Genomic DNA, 17,136 nt, shown 5'->3' with positions numbered 1-17,136 from the left:
TAAAAGGGTGAGAAAAGTGGCCTTAAAATGGTCTATTTTCGTCCAGACGGGCAGACACACGGGCGTGTGTCTCAACCATGTGTGACACACGGCCTGGTACATGGGCATGTGGTCTGGCCGTGTGTCCCTTACACTTTGAAATTTCAAAACAGAATGCCCAGGTTTTTGCACACGGCCTAGCACACAGGCGTGTGGCTTAGCCATGTGGCCCCTACACTTTGCACATTGACGTGTAGTCGGCCGTGTGGCACAAGTCAGAGAGTTACATGGGTAGGAACACGGGCTGGGACACGACCGTGTGTCTCACATCGAGTGCCCATACGGCCTAAGAAACGGGCGTGTCCCCTGGCCGTGTGAGTCACACGGGCATATGCCCCCTGTTTTTAAGAAAATATTTGACATTTTGCGAAAAATTCTCAAAGTCTCTAGTCGAGTTTCGATTTACTTCTAACGCCTATTTTGGGCTTCAAGGGTCCATATAAAGGACCATATGACTATAATATGAATGAGATATGATATACGTATTAAAGATTATAAAATGTTCGTAATTAATCCGTAAAGTTCGGTAATGCTCCATAACCCTGTTCTGGCAACGGATATGGAATAGGGGTGTTACATTATGCAACTTTATATTAATTGAAATATGCTACTTGACAAATTTATTCAGAGTGTGACATAATTATCACTAATTTACATATTAAGAACATGACATAATTATCACTAAGAATATAGTTTACAATTATATGCATACACTATTAATATTTATCAATTTCCACAATGTTAATATTTGCAAATAAAGAACTTAAGAAATTTGTTTATTTAAATTTTCAAAAATATTAACTAATTAATTTCCATAATGGATGTTTTAATTCCTTGGTAATAGTGTTTTATTTCAATAATTTCACCTAATAAAGACAAAAGTATTATAAACAAATATATACTTAACAATAAAATGTGTCATGCCTTTATTTATCATTTTACATATATCAACTTTCAGCTATTAGCTAAATTTTACCAAACACTTAAAAATAAATTGTTAATAGCATCAGTTGATCAAATCAACCACTACAATTAGCTATCAACTAATTGCCAAACAAGGACACTATCTTTTTCATGAAAAATGAGGCGCATGCCTATGTTCACAATAGAACTTACAAATCAAATAAAAAACATTAGAATAGAAGTGCTAGTCATGGATCACTATCCAAAGTCTCAACAATATTTCCTACAATTCTTCCAACACTATGAGAGTACCTCCACTATTTATTACTTATATAAATCTATTAGCATATTATTTTATTTTATACTACTATTTTACTTTTTATTTGTTAATTAGAAATATAATAATCTAAAAAATTGTTAGAATCAAATAAAATTCTAAAATCATTTAAATGGTAGCTTTTATTTTCTTTTATAAATAAATAAATCATAAAAAATAAAAAATCAACACAATTGGACCGAAATTTTCAGTTTGATTTATTCAGTTTTGATTCAAAATCGATTCGGTTTAAATTAGTTTTGATGAATTAATTAATTTATTCAATTCTTGATATATAATAACTGAATCAATGAAATATTCACCCTTAACCACTATCACATTCAATACCAATAACCAAAAGAGTATGCAGGTAATTACTACCAAACCCTATTTTCTTTATCTTCACTTTCTTTTGTTCAAATTTCTTCAACTTCACTTAAGTTTAATGTTCCACTAAATGAGCATTTTCTAACACTCTTTTCCTTCAATTAAAAATCCACTAGTACTTGAAGAATACTAAAATTTTGTTCCCCATGATAGTGAATAATATGGCTTAGAGTGAACACAAAAGACTTTCACCACAGTATCCATCGTTGGCACTACCTTTGCCACAACACTCTCCCATTTTGCCACTAGCTCTGATGGAGGCTCCGTTACCACTCCCCGATTTTGGTATGGTCTTCACTTTGGGGACGCCACTACATGTAGCTTCGTATCCACCATTTGCCCTACCTCAGGCTTCTTCAGCCATCCTTGACCTTGTCTTACTGGTGGAAGGTTGTTGATGTCATTTTTGTCGCAACGATCAATATGATATTGTTTACAACACTAAAGACGTCGATTTGGGTGGCGTTATGGCATCTAAATCTTCTACCAGCATATATTTCACAAAATGATTATGATTGATATTTCTCTTTAGAAATTTTCTTTAGTGTTTTCTAACTACAACATCAAGAAAGTGAGAATTCTTTACTTAGATATAACCCTAGTCAATCTTAAACTAATTTTTTGTCCTAATGAAGAAAGGTATGTTTAATACCTTAAACTAATTTTTGGACTAATCATGTGAAATATATCCTTGTTGAAATGTTCAAAGTATTACAAAGAACAAAGGCAAGCTAGCAATGAAGGGTTATCTTGGGCCTATTACTAGGTCAAAAAGGAAAAGAGAAGTTAGTTCAAAGATTGATTAAGATAACATATAGGTAAAGAATTCTCACTTTCTTGATGTTAGCAATGGAGGGTTTACCTTTCTTCGATTTCTAGATGTAACTCTGGCTTCAAAATGATATTGAACAATGGATCTTCTCTTTCCATTGATAAGTGACTATTAGGAAAGAAATCAATGAATATATCAAAAGCCAGAGAAAAAATAGTCATGAATAGCGAGGGAAAAAAACATGTTTCCACCTACGTGTTGACTTTGAGCAATAATCCTGGTAATATAATTACTCGGGTGCAATTGGAATGAGACAAATATGATGAATAGGCTCAAGCGATGTGAATTGCGTTAAGGGCCAAGAAGAAATTTGGATTTATTGATGGAATGATTGAACAACCTAATGATGATTCCTCTAAAATGGAGGATTAGTAGACTGTAAATTCTATGTTGGTTTCATGAATACTTAACACAATCGAGCCAACCCTGCGATCTACTATAACTTATATGGATATTGCAAAGAATTTATGGGAGGATATCAAAGAACAATTCTCTATTACTAATAGACCTCGTGTTCAACAAATCAAGGTAGAACCTGCCAACTGCAAACAGAGAAATGTTAACTCTCGGATGAAAAGACCATTTTCTAAGTCTACATAGTCCTAGCTATGAGCGATCACTGTCCTCAATATCTTGGGTGCTCCCCTCCACCCTTGGTCTCTTTTGAGTTTTCTTAACCGTCATTTTTCTCAGTGGAGCAACAATAGCACCTTCGTTTGCACGAGCCTCATCTAAAACAGCTAAGACATCCATATTGTTAGCTGGAACGAGCATAGTGGTATAAGAATTTGAAGAAGACTCTACACCATCAATAGGAGAGTTATCCCGACTGAGAGAAGTAGAAAATGTACCATGACTTATAATATTCTAGTGGCGTGGGTAAATCTCACTAGTGTCATATAAAAAGAAATAAGGTTCTTTCATCCTCCCTACTAGAATTCATGCCAGATCTTCATTGGAGTTATGGGGCCAGACCCCTTCAGCGGTAAAGACGTTCTGAGAATTCATCTACAATAGAAGTTCATTAGCTTAGTGACCATTGGGGTTTAATCCTTACAAACAATATTTGACGACATGTCTAACAGTAATAATCTCTCCCAGTTCTAGTACACGCCCCACTCTTAACTGTTTAAACCCATGCAACCTCTGTGTCAACAGGCTGATTTTGTGCACAAACATCTTCTCGGGATAGAGACCAGAAGGTGGGAAAGTCGTACCCAGTTTTGAGCTTGTTGATGACCCTCACAAATTTTTCTTTTCTAATATGAAGGTTCGAAACCCAATTTTGGATTTGATCTGTCGTAATTTGTTGTAGTAGATTAAACTAGTTTCCATACTTACAGAGCTTGAATACGAACAATTTTGTTATGTTTTAAGTAGTTTTTCCAATTTAGTTTTAATTTAATAAAAAGTGTAATTTGAGTCATTTTATGACCTTAGGGGTAGAATAAAGCCTAAAGGAGGGCTAACGTACTTAGTGAGAGTGTAGGACACCATTCAAAGGCATAATAGCTCGAGGTTGGTCGCCATGTTGCAACACAGGAGTCTAACGTCACAACATAGGGAGTAGAATACAGGAATTCCAAGACTTCCTTTGGTGTCGAGACACAACCAAAAGAATTCGTAACACACCCTTGAAGTTGAACTCGAAGCCAAGCAAAATACTTTTGATGTCACGACACAGGCACTAGATGTTGCGACACTGGCTCTGTACGGGAAAGAATTATGAGCTGAGGGCATTTTGGTCTGCACAATGTATTTTTATAGAAAAAGTCAGCCGACCTAAGGCTAAGGATGATGGTCAACCCTAAATCTATAAATAGACTCTTTAGACACTTGAAAAAGGACAACTTTTCATAATTTAGAACTTTTTTTGTAATTTAGTTTTTAGTTTTCAATTCTTTTTAGATTTAGGTTTTCTCTTTAGTTATTTTCATTCATGTTCATTGGCGAAGCTGATTTGTGGATTTTGCACTTCATCTATTGAATACAATCAAGATTTATCTTTAAACTCTTATTCTTGATTTGTTCTTAATGTTTATTTATTTTAGCAAGTTTATTATGTTTATAAAATCCATGAGGAACTAATCCTCTTATAGGGGATTAGTGAGTGGAAGGATGATTAATTAATTTCTATGTAGGGTTTCTTAGTGGATCAGTTGTTTGGAATAGGAAGAACTTAAACCCTAGGTCTGACAACCCTAGAAAGTCATCTAGGTGGGAATTAACCCAAAATGGGTATTGCCTATTCGTGAACCCCTTACCCCAATCTGGTTTGGACTATGTGGTCGAGAGATAAGTAGTTATGTTCGACTCATTAGTTTAGTGAAAGATCAAAAGATCCTGCTAGGGTAACGACTAGTTGATTGAGTAGAAACCCGAAAGAGGAATTAGTTATAATCATTGAAGCGAACTAATCACCCATGCTTAGATTTGGTTGAGTTTAAAGATTAGGTTTTCCTTTGTCATTATTTTCTGCATGTTATTTCTTTTCTTAGATTTATAGATAATTTCTTTTTTCTGGGCAAAATTATCAAATCTAAGAATCAAAGGACACACGATCGTGTGTGACCGGACTGTGTGGGAAGCCTAGGCCGTGTGGAAGGGGTACATGACCATGTGGCCAAGCCGTGTAACAGACTGAGGTTGTATGGAATTTGTAAAATCATTGTGCAGGGGAGACACGACCGTGTGGCTAGCCGTGGGGAGAGGTTTAGGTTGTGTGTGAATCAAACTCATAGGGTTTCAGAGTGGACATGGTCATGTGAAGGGATCGTATACTCCACACGAGTGGCCCACACATCCGTATGGCAGATTGTGTGGCACTATCCTAGGCATGGTTTTGTCTCAATTCACTTGTAAAAGAATGCACATCTGTTATTGGGAGACTGAACGATAATCCTCACGTCTAAATCTGATCCGGGATACCTACAACGAGTCTTTCAACCAAAAATTACGCGAGAATTAATAACGGATTTCAAGAAAAATCAAGATTTTTGGCAAGATTTGTAGAGGATTTATTAATTTGGATGAACGATTAACACTAGATGTAATTACTAAAAGAATTCAGGATTAATTAGGTTTGAATTGAACTTACAGATTCTTGGCGAGGATTGGGAATGTTTTTAACGACGATTTTGATTCCGTCAAGAAAATGAGTTAATATTGGGGATGGACTTTGATTCAGGTTACATAAAGAAAGAAAATTTTAGCAATGGGAGAAAAATATTTACAAAGAAGAAGATGGAAAAGAAAGGGAAAAGGAAGCAAAACTTTTAGTTTAATTGGGAAAGGGAAATTATAGTTCTATTATGATTTGGAAAAGAGACTAAATATCTAGGGTTTTCAAACTTTAGGGGTTGTTTGAGCAATTAATTCATTCTATTGAAAATAAAAGAAATAGTAAGGAGAATGACGTGATTCAAACCTAGGTAATATGGGGAAAATAGATGTTTAACCATTTGGGATGTTGCTCATACTTGTTATGTTTTTGCCAAAACTATTAGATATCCTAATATGATTTTGTTCCTTGGTTGCTAAAGGAAAGAAAAGAAAATGGGAAGAGTGTGGCTTAAAATTTGAATTTCTTAAGAGAACACTAACTACTTAACCACCAAGCCTAAGTCATTACTTGGTTAATTATTTCAATTAACCTCCTATATTTTGAGGCGTGACACCTTGATTAATAGTTTACAACTATAGTAAAATAGAATATAAAGAATACATATATGATGTTAGTTGTAGTTTGGACAATTAAGTTGGTTAAAATATCTGATAGCTTTTCTACTTTGATAAAAATTGAGATCTAACCCATGTATTTAAAAGGTTAAAATTAAATCTTACTTTTTAATTTAGAAACACCACTCAATAATTAACATTGTTAGTCTTTTTGTCAAAATTTGTCAACGTGACACATGAATTAGGTTGTTCTCATAAGTAGCATACGATTGATAGACAATAAACATGTTAAGTGGACAAATTTTGATGGAAACTACTAACAACAATAACAATTAGACTAGGATTTTAAAATTGAAAAGATAGAAAATTTAATTTTTAAGTTTTAAAGTGTAAGAAATAAATCTCAAATCCTATACTAACAACATAATTTAACCAATAACTGGTCAAAGAAAAACACTTGGTGATGGTGGTGTGATTTTTTATAATTATTTATTTGTATTAATCCATTTCTTGTGCTATTTTATCTCCCATATTATTTCTTTAAAATAAGTTAATTGTTGGAAATGCTTTTGTATTATTTATTAAAAAAGTAGTAACAAAATGTCCTTCAACTTTCAATGCATAAATAGCTCCTCCATTAATAATTAAACTTGGATTGCAAAAAGAAAATAAAGAAAGATAAAATCCTTAAATTAGAAACTTCACCTACCCTTCCCTCATTTCAGATTCTACTTGCAACAAAAGACAACAAAGCAGAGGCGACAAAAAGCAAGTTGAGTGACTTTGAGTCTACGCTCTATTTGTTTCTCTGAAAATCATTTTTGAATAATATTTTTTGTATTTATTTCATGAAAAATAGTTTGGTTAATGAAAAATAATTTATAGATTAATCGAAAATAAACTTTTTTTGTAAAATAATTTGCCTTCTTACAAAGCGTAAATCATTTTTCAAAAGAGAGCTCTTTATGAATGATTTTATTTTTATATAAAATTAATTTAAGTCAAGCTTAATATTATTATATTAATAATATATTTTATTTTAAATTAGTTAAAATTAATGAAATATTAATATAAAATATTATCATTTTAATATTATTAAACATACATATTTAGTTATCTATATCTAATCATTTAATAAATTATTTAATATTTCAAATTTTATTTTAATAATAAATTATAAAATAATAATTTTAAATAATATTCTTCATATATTATTAAGAAATATTTAATATTAATATTTTAATAATAAATAATTATTACAATTATATATATTAATAATTAACGTTTTGTAGTATAAAGATAAAATATGTCATAAGTTTATGTACCTCTTCACAAATTTAGAATTTAATCATTGTACTTTTATTTTCAAGAATTTAGTCTCTCCATTTTTCAAATTTGAAAATCAAGTTCAATTGTTAACATTGTTACATTTCTTTGCCAATTTTGTTGATGTCACAGTTTCAAATAAAAATACTTGGTATTCATGTAACTAAAAATGACGTTATAATGAACATGAATTTGATGGAATACTTTTAATAATGCTAACAATTTGAACACGAATTATAATATCTAAAAAGTAGGACTAACCCAAAATAAAAATAAATGGACTAAATTTCAAATTTACTGAAGAGTACAAAGACTTATGACATATTTTAACCTAGTATAAAAATATGAATATTTTAATTATATAAATATGAGTATTTGTTAAATAATGCTTATCTTCATTTATCCTATGTGGTCTCATATATGTAATATATATATAATTTAAACCAAATTTTAATTAAGCATTATTTATTAACATTGATTATTACAAAATATTTTCTTATTATAAAATAAATATTAAATTTTTAAAAAATAAATCATTTTGGAAAATCAAACCAGCCTTAATTTCCATTACTTTTAAATTGAGCTAATTAAAGATTTCTTTAAAAAGAAAAATATTTCAGATCCACTTTCAATTATTTTTAGAATAATAAGATTCATTTTCAATTTTAAATTCTTTCCAACTCAAAAACTGATATCAGCTGAAGACTTGGTAATGTATTAGTGGTTCAAATTGAAGTGCTTATTAAGAAATTTAAATTCTGCCTCTATAAGGGACACTAATAACAACAGTACAAGTTCTAAGACTTGAGATGCCCATTTCAGAACCTATTTTTATACGGAAAATTAAATAGCCTTTCCATCTCAACCACTGCTTACAAATTTACAACTTTGGGTACAAAAGTTTTGTTCGCATGCTGTTTCCCACAGAGTCCATAACTCCTAAGTAATTAATGTTAAGGAGGAAAAAATTAAAAAAAACAGTACTTTGGCACATGCACAACAAAATATACACGCAGAGCCCTAAATTCTTCCCTTGCTTCAGAGGTCATTAAAAGGAGTCCTCAAAAAGAAAACAATTTCCCCCCCTCTCTCCCCATAGTGTACATTTTTTAGTTGTAGGCCTATTTACTAACCACAACCAAAAGAATTTGTTGACAGAAAAACACAAGGATCGAATAGAAGAATACCCGAAGGGAAGAGGGAGAGCGAGCTCGCTTCAAATTTAGCAGGCAATTACAGTTTCTTATGCCGTTATTAATGAACCAATGAATCAATGATGAAACAGGTCATGAACTCCATTGATCAGGTATGGTTAGAAAATATGTAGTCATCGCCTTTCGGAACCTTTTCTTGTACTGTTTCGGAGAAATTATTGTTGGGGATGCATTCTTCGGGCCACCTAGTATCCCTGATGCCTTAACCCATGTCTCCAAGTGCTTGTCCCAAGTATATTGTCTCATGAAATCGATAATTCCCAAAACCAGCTCTTTGCGCTCCTCATCCACCCCAACGAGTAATGAATAGTCCATGACATCGACCGACTGAAAATACACAGCAAATGTTTATTACTTAATAATCTTAAATCAGTGGAAGAACTTGCTGAAAACTGCGAATATTTTAGATACAGTGTCACATTCAAATCTTGTTATTACTCCAGCATACCAGTAAGACTTTGAAAGACTACAAACAATTTTTGACAAGTTCTCATGGGAAAAAGCAACTTACTGCCAGAAAAGATGTATCATTCCAAATAGCTCTCTCGAGGTTTCTCTTTGCCTTGCTTCCGAGAAAAATAGGCTCTGTTCGCAGCGTTTCCAACAGATTCATATCTAACAGTACTTTGTTTGTCCCTGATGTATCCGGATTGTATCGTGATCTTATGGAACCCTTAAGATCATAAACTGTTGAGATACTTCTCCTGAAAAAGAGGTTCTCCATCACTATAAGATCCATTTTTGTTTCTTTGCCACCTTTCAGGTGTTTTACAGAGACCTGTCAACAAGAAAACCACAAAGAATTATAACAAGGCTCTATATATATGACCCTCCACAACTCAACTAGATGCCCAAAAACTGTGCTTTTAAAAGGTAAAGTGTGAGGACAAACCTGATAAATGCCAAGAATTTTCACAAGGCAAGTAGGGCTTCCTGAACTAACAGAATCTGTCAAATACTTGAAGTATTCCAGAGCAAATTCATCAAATGATTCTAACTCCGTCTTTTGGACTTGTTTTATAATGAATCTCTCATCAAATGTTTTGGCAAAATACACGTTGCTCTTTCCCCCTTGTGCGCTCCATTTCTTACAGCGGCTCAAGGAACGCAGAAAATCCACTTCACTGGGGCAACATTTTCTTCTAAGAGAATCAAATTGTTTTGCAAAATAACAAGTCACTGAAAACTTCACTTTGCCACCAGCAGCAGCAGAATCATCTCCAAAAGAAACTGTTAAATGTGGAGACCTTTTTGTATCAGCAAATGTGGAACCCACAGATGATGAGGCATCTTCAGAGCTAAAACTTCCATACCGTATATAATCCAGGTCAAGAGAGCCAAATGACTGCCAAGGCGAAAAGCTGGAAGCAGCAGAATCTTCTTTGCTCTTTTCACTAACACTCCAGCCTCCTCCAATTTCACTGGATTTACCAGTAACCCACTCATCATACTCTTTGGAACTAAGAGCATATGATATTATACTTGCAGGATCATTGTCATAAACAGCAATAACAATATCACTATGACCCCTCTGCGAAAGAAGCAGCCGAGTCCCTTCAGCCACATGAGATGCAGAGGTGATCATAGTGGGTGTGGAACTGAGTAACAAATTCAACTTTTGTGCCTCTAGTGGCAATGCATGAGAGTAAGTCCCTGTTACATTAGAAACAGGATCTCGAACCATACTTCTGTAATCTCCAGAAGCATGGAAAGATCTAAGCACTGACAAAGGACTTGAAGAGGGGTGCAATCCTTTTTTAATTCTTTCTTGGAATCTCAATGCAGAATCAAAAGAGTGAAGCCTCCTTGGAGATGCTACATTCCTCAAACGAAGATCGCTGATTTTATTCATTTGCCTGATCAAACCAGCTGGGAGCTCATCTTCTTGAAATGCTTCTGTGGTTTGAACTTTCAAGGTAAGTAGATCAGTACCTGTCCAAGCAGAATCTATTCGTTCAGATAAAGCAGATGCAGGAGACGTGATGTTTCCATCTGACTGCACATCCTCGTCTATCTTATTATACGACACCAAGTCAGATTCTTTTGGCACAACAGATTCCAAGTTTGATAGAATATTGTTATTCTCTGACTGTATGTCATTCTTAGGAGGCTCCTGTGAATCTGGGGATCTGTAGACATTTTGCTCGCAAACACCAAGTTTACCATCATTGGAATGATCTGCTTTAACTTTGACAGCAGAACCTTTCTTAATATGGGACTCCAATGAATGAAGTTGCTGATCCCAAACATACAAACTAATTAGAAGTGAACGCCTTAAGCGATTCAGCTCTAGGATGTCTACAGCTGTTGGACCCAGTTGTGAAGATTCCATAACAACTGGTTGTAGCAAACCCTAAACCAGAAAAAAGAGGTCAACAAATGGTAAAATTCACCTTTCAACAGCACTGACCAAAGATAAAATACATAAAAAATATCAAATACATGCTACAAAGTAATATTCAGGGTCACATGGGTAACTAGTATGTGGTTGTTCTTACATTGTAATCATCTCTCTCCTTTTGAATCTGTTCTCTCAATTCCACGATGTGATCTGATAAATCACTAGCATTTGATGATTGACAGCCAGCAGAATTACTCTTCTGTTCAATGCTGTCGAGTACATCAGATACCTCCACATATGACATTTCCATTTTGACCATTAGCTACAGGAGAAAGAATAGTCAGTCATTTCATAATCAGCTGATTCCAAAGGTATAAGAACAAGAGGGAAAATACATAACAAACCTCGGCTGCCTCTTTTCTAGTCCATTCCTGCTGAATGTTTCCACTAAATTCAAGTGTTGATGGGGGCAAATGTACCGATAGAATATCGATTGGAGAATAGCGGAAGAATGCAACCATGTTGCCAAATCTAGGAAAAGATACTCCTCATAACTACCAACATCATACTTAACAGTAAAAAATGGTTAAATATTCAAAGTTTTTCAAAATTTACCCATAGAACCTAAGGCAGTCCCTCTGCAATGAATGACCACATGTTGCAACACGATTAGCAGTCGCATGATTTGAAAAACTAAGCTCCAAAAACTTTCCAAAAGAAAGTCCCCATGCAGCATCAGACATAACTACTCTATGAGTTGCTGGAGGAACCCCATTTATATGAACGCACTTTAGGCACCGGTGCCACATCCATATCTTCCCATCTCGTTCACCAGGCAACTTAAGAGAGGAAAGACGTCTTACATTGATTGTGAGATTTCCTTGTTGGTGGGTATAACATATTACATGGGCTTCAGCTGGTTCATTACATGACCTGCAACATGATGCCTGCAAAGAACAATTAAATTAAATAAGTGAAACATAGAACCAGTAATTTCGGATGAAGCAAAATCGGATTGACTTACTTGATCAAACAGATCATCATGAAGATATCTTCCCAGTGGTTTATCAAAAGAACCGTAAAACTTTATTCGCAAGAGCCTCGCACGTTCGCATACAGTTCCTTTCAGCACACACCGGCTTGAAAATGAAACCAATATACTCTGGTGTGTATCAGTGGCTGAAAAGTATTCACTGGAATTCTCATCTTCATCAATCTTTTCAGGTTTTACCAATTCATGAATCTCACCAAGACGAGTCTCCTCTTCTGTCATGGTTTCTTGCAATTCAGATCGTGGAAAATCTCTAATATCAGGCAACATACTGGACAGCTTTGAATCCTTGAAATCTTCCGAAGAATACGTGTCCAAACACGCAATAGGAGACCAATCATCATTGTATACATCAAGAATAGAACCACCAGAAGAAGGAAAAAGATGACTTTGATCGCACTGCTCAGACAATGATCCCATTCCTCCTTGCGCTGGATCAAGACAAGGAGATATATCATTCTGAGCAGAAGCATTGACTATTGCATCGAAACTGGATGGAGGATAGGAATTAGCAACAACTGAAACAGTACTGTCAGCCTGAATTTTCTCTGGCATGGAAATCGAATGCTTTACTTTCATCTTAGGCAGAGTAGCACCTTCATCAGCAAGGAAGGAAGTCTCAAGAGATAAGTGATAGGCAGCAAAAATAGCATACTGGACAACATGTTTAACCTTCTTTAGTTCTTCACGACATCTGCCCCTCAGCAGTACCTATAAAGAGAAACAAGGCAAGAAGATCACGTATATTTCATTAAAATACAGATCAATGAATACATTACATTCTCATAAGAAATTTTAACATTTATCTTATCATACAAGAAAACGTCTATATATTTGCTTGCTCCATGATATTTCACCATTCACATAAACAAACCAATTACAACCGTCAACAGCCAATACTGATCAGAGGAAAAGTAACTAGATTACTTACAATCTTTCTACACTACTTTCCTTTTACAATTTCAGCACTGAATATATAACAAGAAGAGTTATAGTGAAATGTGGCACAAAAACCCATGTATAAATATCACCCAATTACACGCATGCTCATAAATGGAGGGAAAAGTATAAAATCAATCATTAGAAGAAAGAAAAAAATGGGCCATCGGACCAATACTATTGTTGCCATAGAAAGGGAACAGAATCTAAAATGAAGAAAGTTGGAAAGGCAACAACTAGAAATGCTTGTGCCACATAGAGAAGCAGAAGAAAAACTAATCAAAACAATGGAAATGCAGTGGAGTTTTAGGACTGGAAGGAACTAAAGCATCAAAATGATCATAACTTAAACATGTAGACACCCTATCAAACCTACAGAAGAATATGGAAGCTTGGTTCAAAAACCACAATTCAGATGACAAAACAAATGAATCACATGCATAAAAAGAAAAAATTACCGTGCAACATAAACGCCTGGGACAACCTTCAAAGAACATCAGTGTTTTTGATGGTTTCTTGTTAAACTGATTGGCCATCTCATGTTCTTCAGATACTTTCTCCAACCGGAACAGTTCACAGTGCCCCAATCGTGTAGTATATAAATCATCAATAGATGGACAAACAAGAGCTCCAGTGCACCTTGCTATACGCTCAAGTAATGGCCTTTTCACATTGAGCACTAATGAAATTTCCTTAGTAAGTAGATACTCTTGGGCATATGAAGACGCACTCTTTTCTACCAGCAGAACATTGGGCCGTAGGGCCTCGATCTTTGCAATGATCATCTTGAGGTGATCATTTTCCTGTCCAAATGCAAACATTCAGAACACATATATGCAATTGCTTTGATCACGTAAAAAACTTCTATTGACTGGCATAAAGAGGATAAAAATTTTTAATGAACCTGTTGAAGTAATGTACTAAAAGAAGCCAGCTGGTTTGGAACTTTTAGAAATTCAAGGGCTCCTCCTAAAAGAAGTAATCTAGGATTTTTGTATTGTGAGGTCATACGCTTGTGCTTTACATTTTTCGTACAGACCACTCCCTTGACAAGGGTGCTGCAAGAATGATGGAATTCACAAGTTAAGAACCCATATAATAAGAGACAAAAAGGGACAAACAACAGAACATTTGAACTATTGAATAACAGAAGAAAGTTAAAGCAGCCCCCACCTCTCACTGGGTGTTCCTGATGCTATACACTTGACCTTCACATAATCCCCAGGATCCATACTGCCTCCTCTGCTAGTATCTGGTTTCACAAAATTCGCAGCTTGCCATGCTACTGCTGTCACAATGTCAAGCCATCCTCCGGCATTATCCTCAACTTCGATACCTTCACCCAGTAAAAGTTGTGACACAAGAGCCCTAAAGTGTCCCTGTATTACAGCTCTAATAGGTTCTTTGTTTCCCTCTTGTTTCTCCTTTGCTGGGAACATACTTGAAAAGCTACTACTTGATGAGAACATTGCACCAGAATCCCCAACATCATCATCTTCATCATCATATGTAAAGAAGTTGCTCTCTGCCTCATCATTCTCATCCTCGGCAGGTGGCGGATACCATATTAAGCCATTGTTCTCAAAATCTAATGGCTTTTGCAACTTTGAAGATTGATTACCCACAACAGACGCATCATCTGAGTAATCATCAGTATTCTCTTGTTCCATCACTGTCTCTGGTGGCTTTCTTAAAACAGCCATGTTTTCTTGACCAAAGGGACCAACACATTGGGCCATTGGGCTCCCTTCTTGCCTCTGCTGTACAGAATGCCCATCTCTATAAGGAGTAAAACTGTTCCTAGAGGGGCTAACTGAAGGACTTGATCCCACAGATTTACAACTATTAAACTCATGTCTAGCACTAATACTACAAGAATCTATATCCGAAACATCTTGACTGTATTCAGCTGAAGGGCTATAAAACTGCTTACCAGTACCATCAGCATCTTCTTCATCACTCCTACACCAAAGAAACCCACAGATAAAAATACATTAATTGCCGGGGGGTTAGAAGAATAAATAACAAAATACACAAATAACAACAAATCCACTACCAGGGGGTAAATTTTATCGGATGTCCCCGAAGGGACAAAATAAGGATAACAAAAATACCTACTTTAGGAGGTTAATGAGGTGTCTCCTATATGCATAAATAATATTTTTTAGCATAATTATGTTATCTGAGCAAAAGTATACCTGCTGGCAGATTGCTGAGTAGATATGGGAGAAGGATGAGTACTAACTGAAGTCATACTCTTGCCAGCTACCACCGGCAGAGGAAACCCACAATCATGTGCCTCAAGATGTTGAGCAAGATGATCACTTCTAATGGATTCACTATTCATAGAACAAGGAGATGGTGGTTCCGGGCTCTCCCGGGGAGACTCAGAAGGATGCACCTTCTCAGAATACTTCCTTCCTCCACTTTCAGGCCTTGCATTAACCCCATCACAGCAAAATTTGCAACATTTAACACTCATCATCTTTGAAAAATCATTACTTTTTGCATTATCTGATCGATATACATCATCAACAACATGGGATTCATATCTTTCAACACATTTAGAACATAACCACCGACCACAGCTTTGGCAGGGGTATCTATGAGAGAATTCATCAGCAAACTTCGTATAACATTCAGAGCAACACATTTTTTGGCAAACACCGTTTTTTAGCATCAGAAATTCTTCACCAGTGAAACCGGAAAGATCACTAGCTCCCAATGAAATCCAAGACCTAGCTTTTTCTATTAGATCTAATAGTGAACTATCAGGTACTCCCAGAAGAATCCCAAACAACCCACTCACAGTAAGAAACTACGCTCTTTCTCCTAGTCCTTCTTCTTCTAAAAATCAGTATTTAAGAAAAAAAATAATCAGCAGTTTAATAAGGAAATATTAAAAATATAAGAAAACCCACAATAAAAATGGTGAGTTTTAATTACTTTTCAGGGTAAGTATTTTTTATGAGCTTAAAATTGATTTATTTTGACCCCTTCAATTTTTCTTTTCTTTTCTCAAAGGTGTCAATTTAAGAAAATGGAATAAAAATACTCCAAGGAATCCCAAAATGTTTCCAAGGAAGAAACTTAAATCGATCTTCCCCACAACTTTTCTTTTTCACTACATCACAAATCACAGAATAACAATATTTACACATAAAAAAATCACAACAACCCAACAAATTTCACAACACGAATAACAACAACATAAACCCTAAAATTCAAAAATCCCGCAGAAAATTGACCCGAAATGAAAAAAAAACGAAAGTTCAGAGCTTAACCAATCCCAGATTTATGCATCCATAGATCAAGTCAAGCACCAAAATCACAGTGACTTATGATGGGTTTTAGTTTTTCAGAACAAACATAAAGAGAACTAGAGTTCAAACACTAGAAGATGAAATTTGGCAGTAAAACAGGGCAAGGAAAGGGAAAAAAAAAGAAGAAAGAAAGCTTAGTGATTGAAAGAGAAATTAAAAGTAAAAGAGAAGAGAGAAGATTAGGAGGCAAAATAGGATGAAAAAGGAGGAAAAGAAGAAGTGCAGAGAAGGTTCCCTTTTCTTATTATTTCCTTTTCTTCCTCAACTATACTCTTCCTTTCCCTTTTCTTATTATTTTCCTTCCCCCTTTTCTTTTCCTTATTATTATTTTATCACCTTTTCTCTCCTCTTTCATTTCCCCCCTTCCTTCTACTTCCCCCTCGCTCAAATAATATTTCTCTTTCCTTTTTTTAATTCTTTCCTTGTTTGTTTTAACTAGGGTTTTGTTGAGAGATCATTCTACTTTTTTTTATTCTTTTTGGTACCAATTTTTTATTTTTATTTTTCCTTATACCCTTATCTTTATTTTAATATATTATAATTAATAAATATAAAAATAACATAACGAACTATTTAAATATAAACATATTTTTATACAAATTGTTTTTTTTTAACTACAAACTGTTATCGACATGAAAAATAAATTTTAGTTCTTTTTTATTTACGCTATTAGAATATTGTTAACATAAATACACTTAAAAGCCATGCGTTTTATCACATCCAACTTCTTCATCGATTTTTTCATTTAAATTAAAATATTAGCAACGCTTTTCATAATATCATTTAG

General features: G+C 34.6%; 1 protein-coding gene across 1 annotated transcript; it reads right to left on the bottom strand.

The window, feature by feature from the left end:
* Positions 1-8,297: 8,297 nt before the first annotated feature.
* LOC105785721 (putative 1-phosphatidylinositol-3-phosphate 5-kinase FAB1C) lies at positions 8,298-16,749 on the bottom strand. The gene is made up of 12 exons (XM_052633545.1): positions 16,311-16,749; positions 15,225-15,873; positions 14,200-14,988; positions 13,931-14,084; positions 13,485-13,829; positions 12,061-12,798; positions 11,652-11,983; positions 11,441-11,567; positions 11,194-11,358; positions 9,588-11,048; positions 9,207-9,473; positions 8,298-9,022 (listed from the first exon to the last, which is right to left on the bottom strand). Exons 2-12 carry the CDS (start codon positions 15,704-15,706, stop codon positions 8,768-8,770), a joined length of 5,115 nt encoding a protein of 1,704 aa, XP_052489505.1. The 5' UTR covers positions 15,707-15,873; positions 16,311-16,749; the 3' UTR covers positions 8,298-8,767.
* Positions 16,750-17,136: the final 387 nt, after the last annotated feature.

Source organism: Gossypium raimondii, chromosome 1, assembly GCF_025698545.1.
Source record: "Gossypium raimondii isolate GPD5lz chromosome 1, ASM2569854v1, whole genome shotgun sequence".
Taxonomy (NCBI): Eukaryota; Viridiplantae; Streptophyta; class Magnoliopsida; order Malvales; family Malvaceae; genus Gossypium; species Gossypium raimondii.
Note: the sequence above shows the minus strand (reverse complement) of the source record. Positions and strands in the feature narration are given on the sequence as shown.

Bases quoted from the DNA above. Each gene is read 5' to 3' on its own strand.
- LOC105785721 (XM_052633545.1), bottom strand. From the start codon at position 15,706: ATGCTAAAAAACGGTGTTTGCCAAAAAATGTGTTGCTCTGAATGTTAT. The intron at 14,085-14,199 runs GTGGGGGCTGCT...TCATTCTTGCAG, and splicing joins TCAGGAACACCCAGTGAGAG to CACCCTTGTCAAGGGAGTGG. The intron at 11,359-11,440 runs GTTTGTTATGTA...TTTCTCCTGTAG, and splicing joins CTAGAAAAGAGGCAGCCGAG to CTAATGGTCAAAATGGAAAT.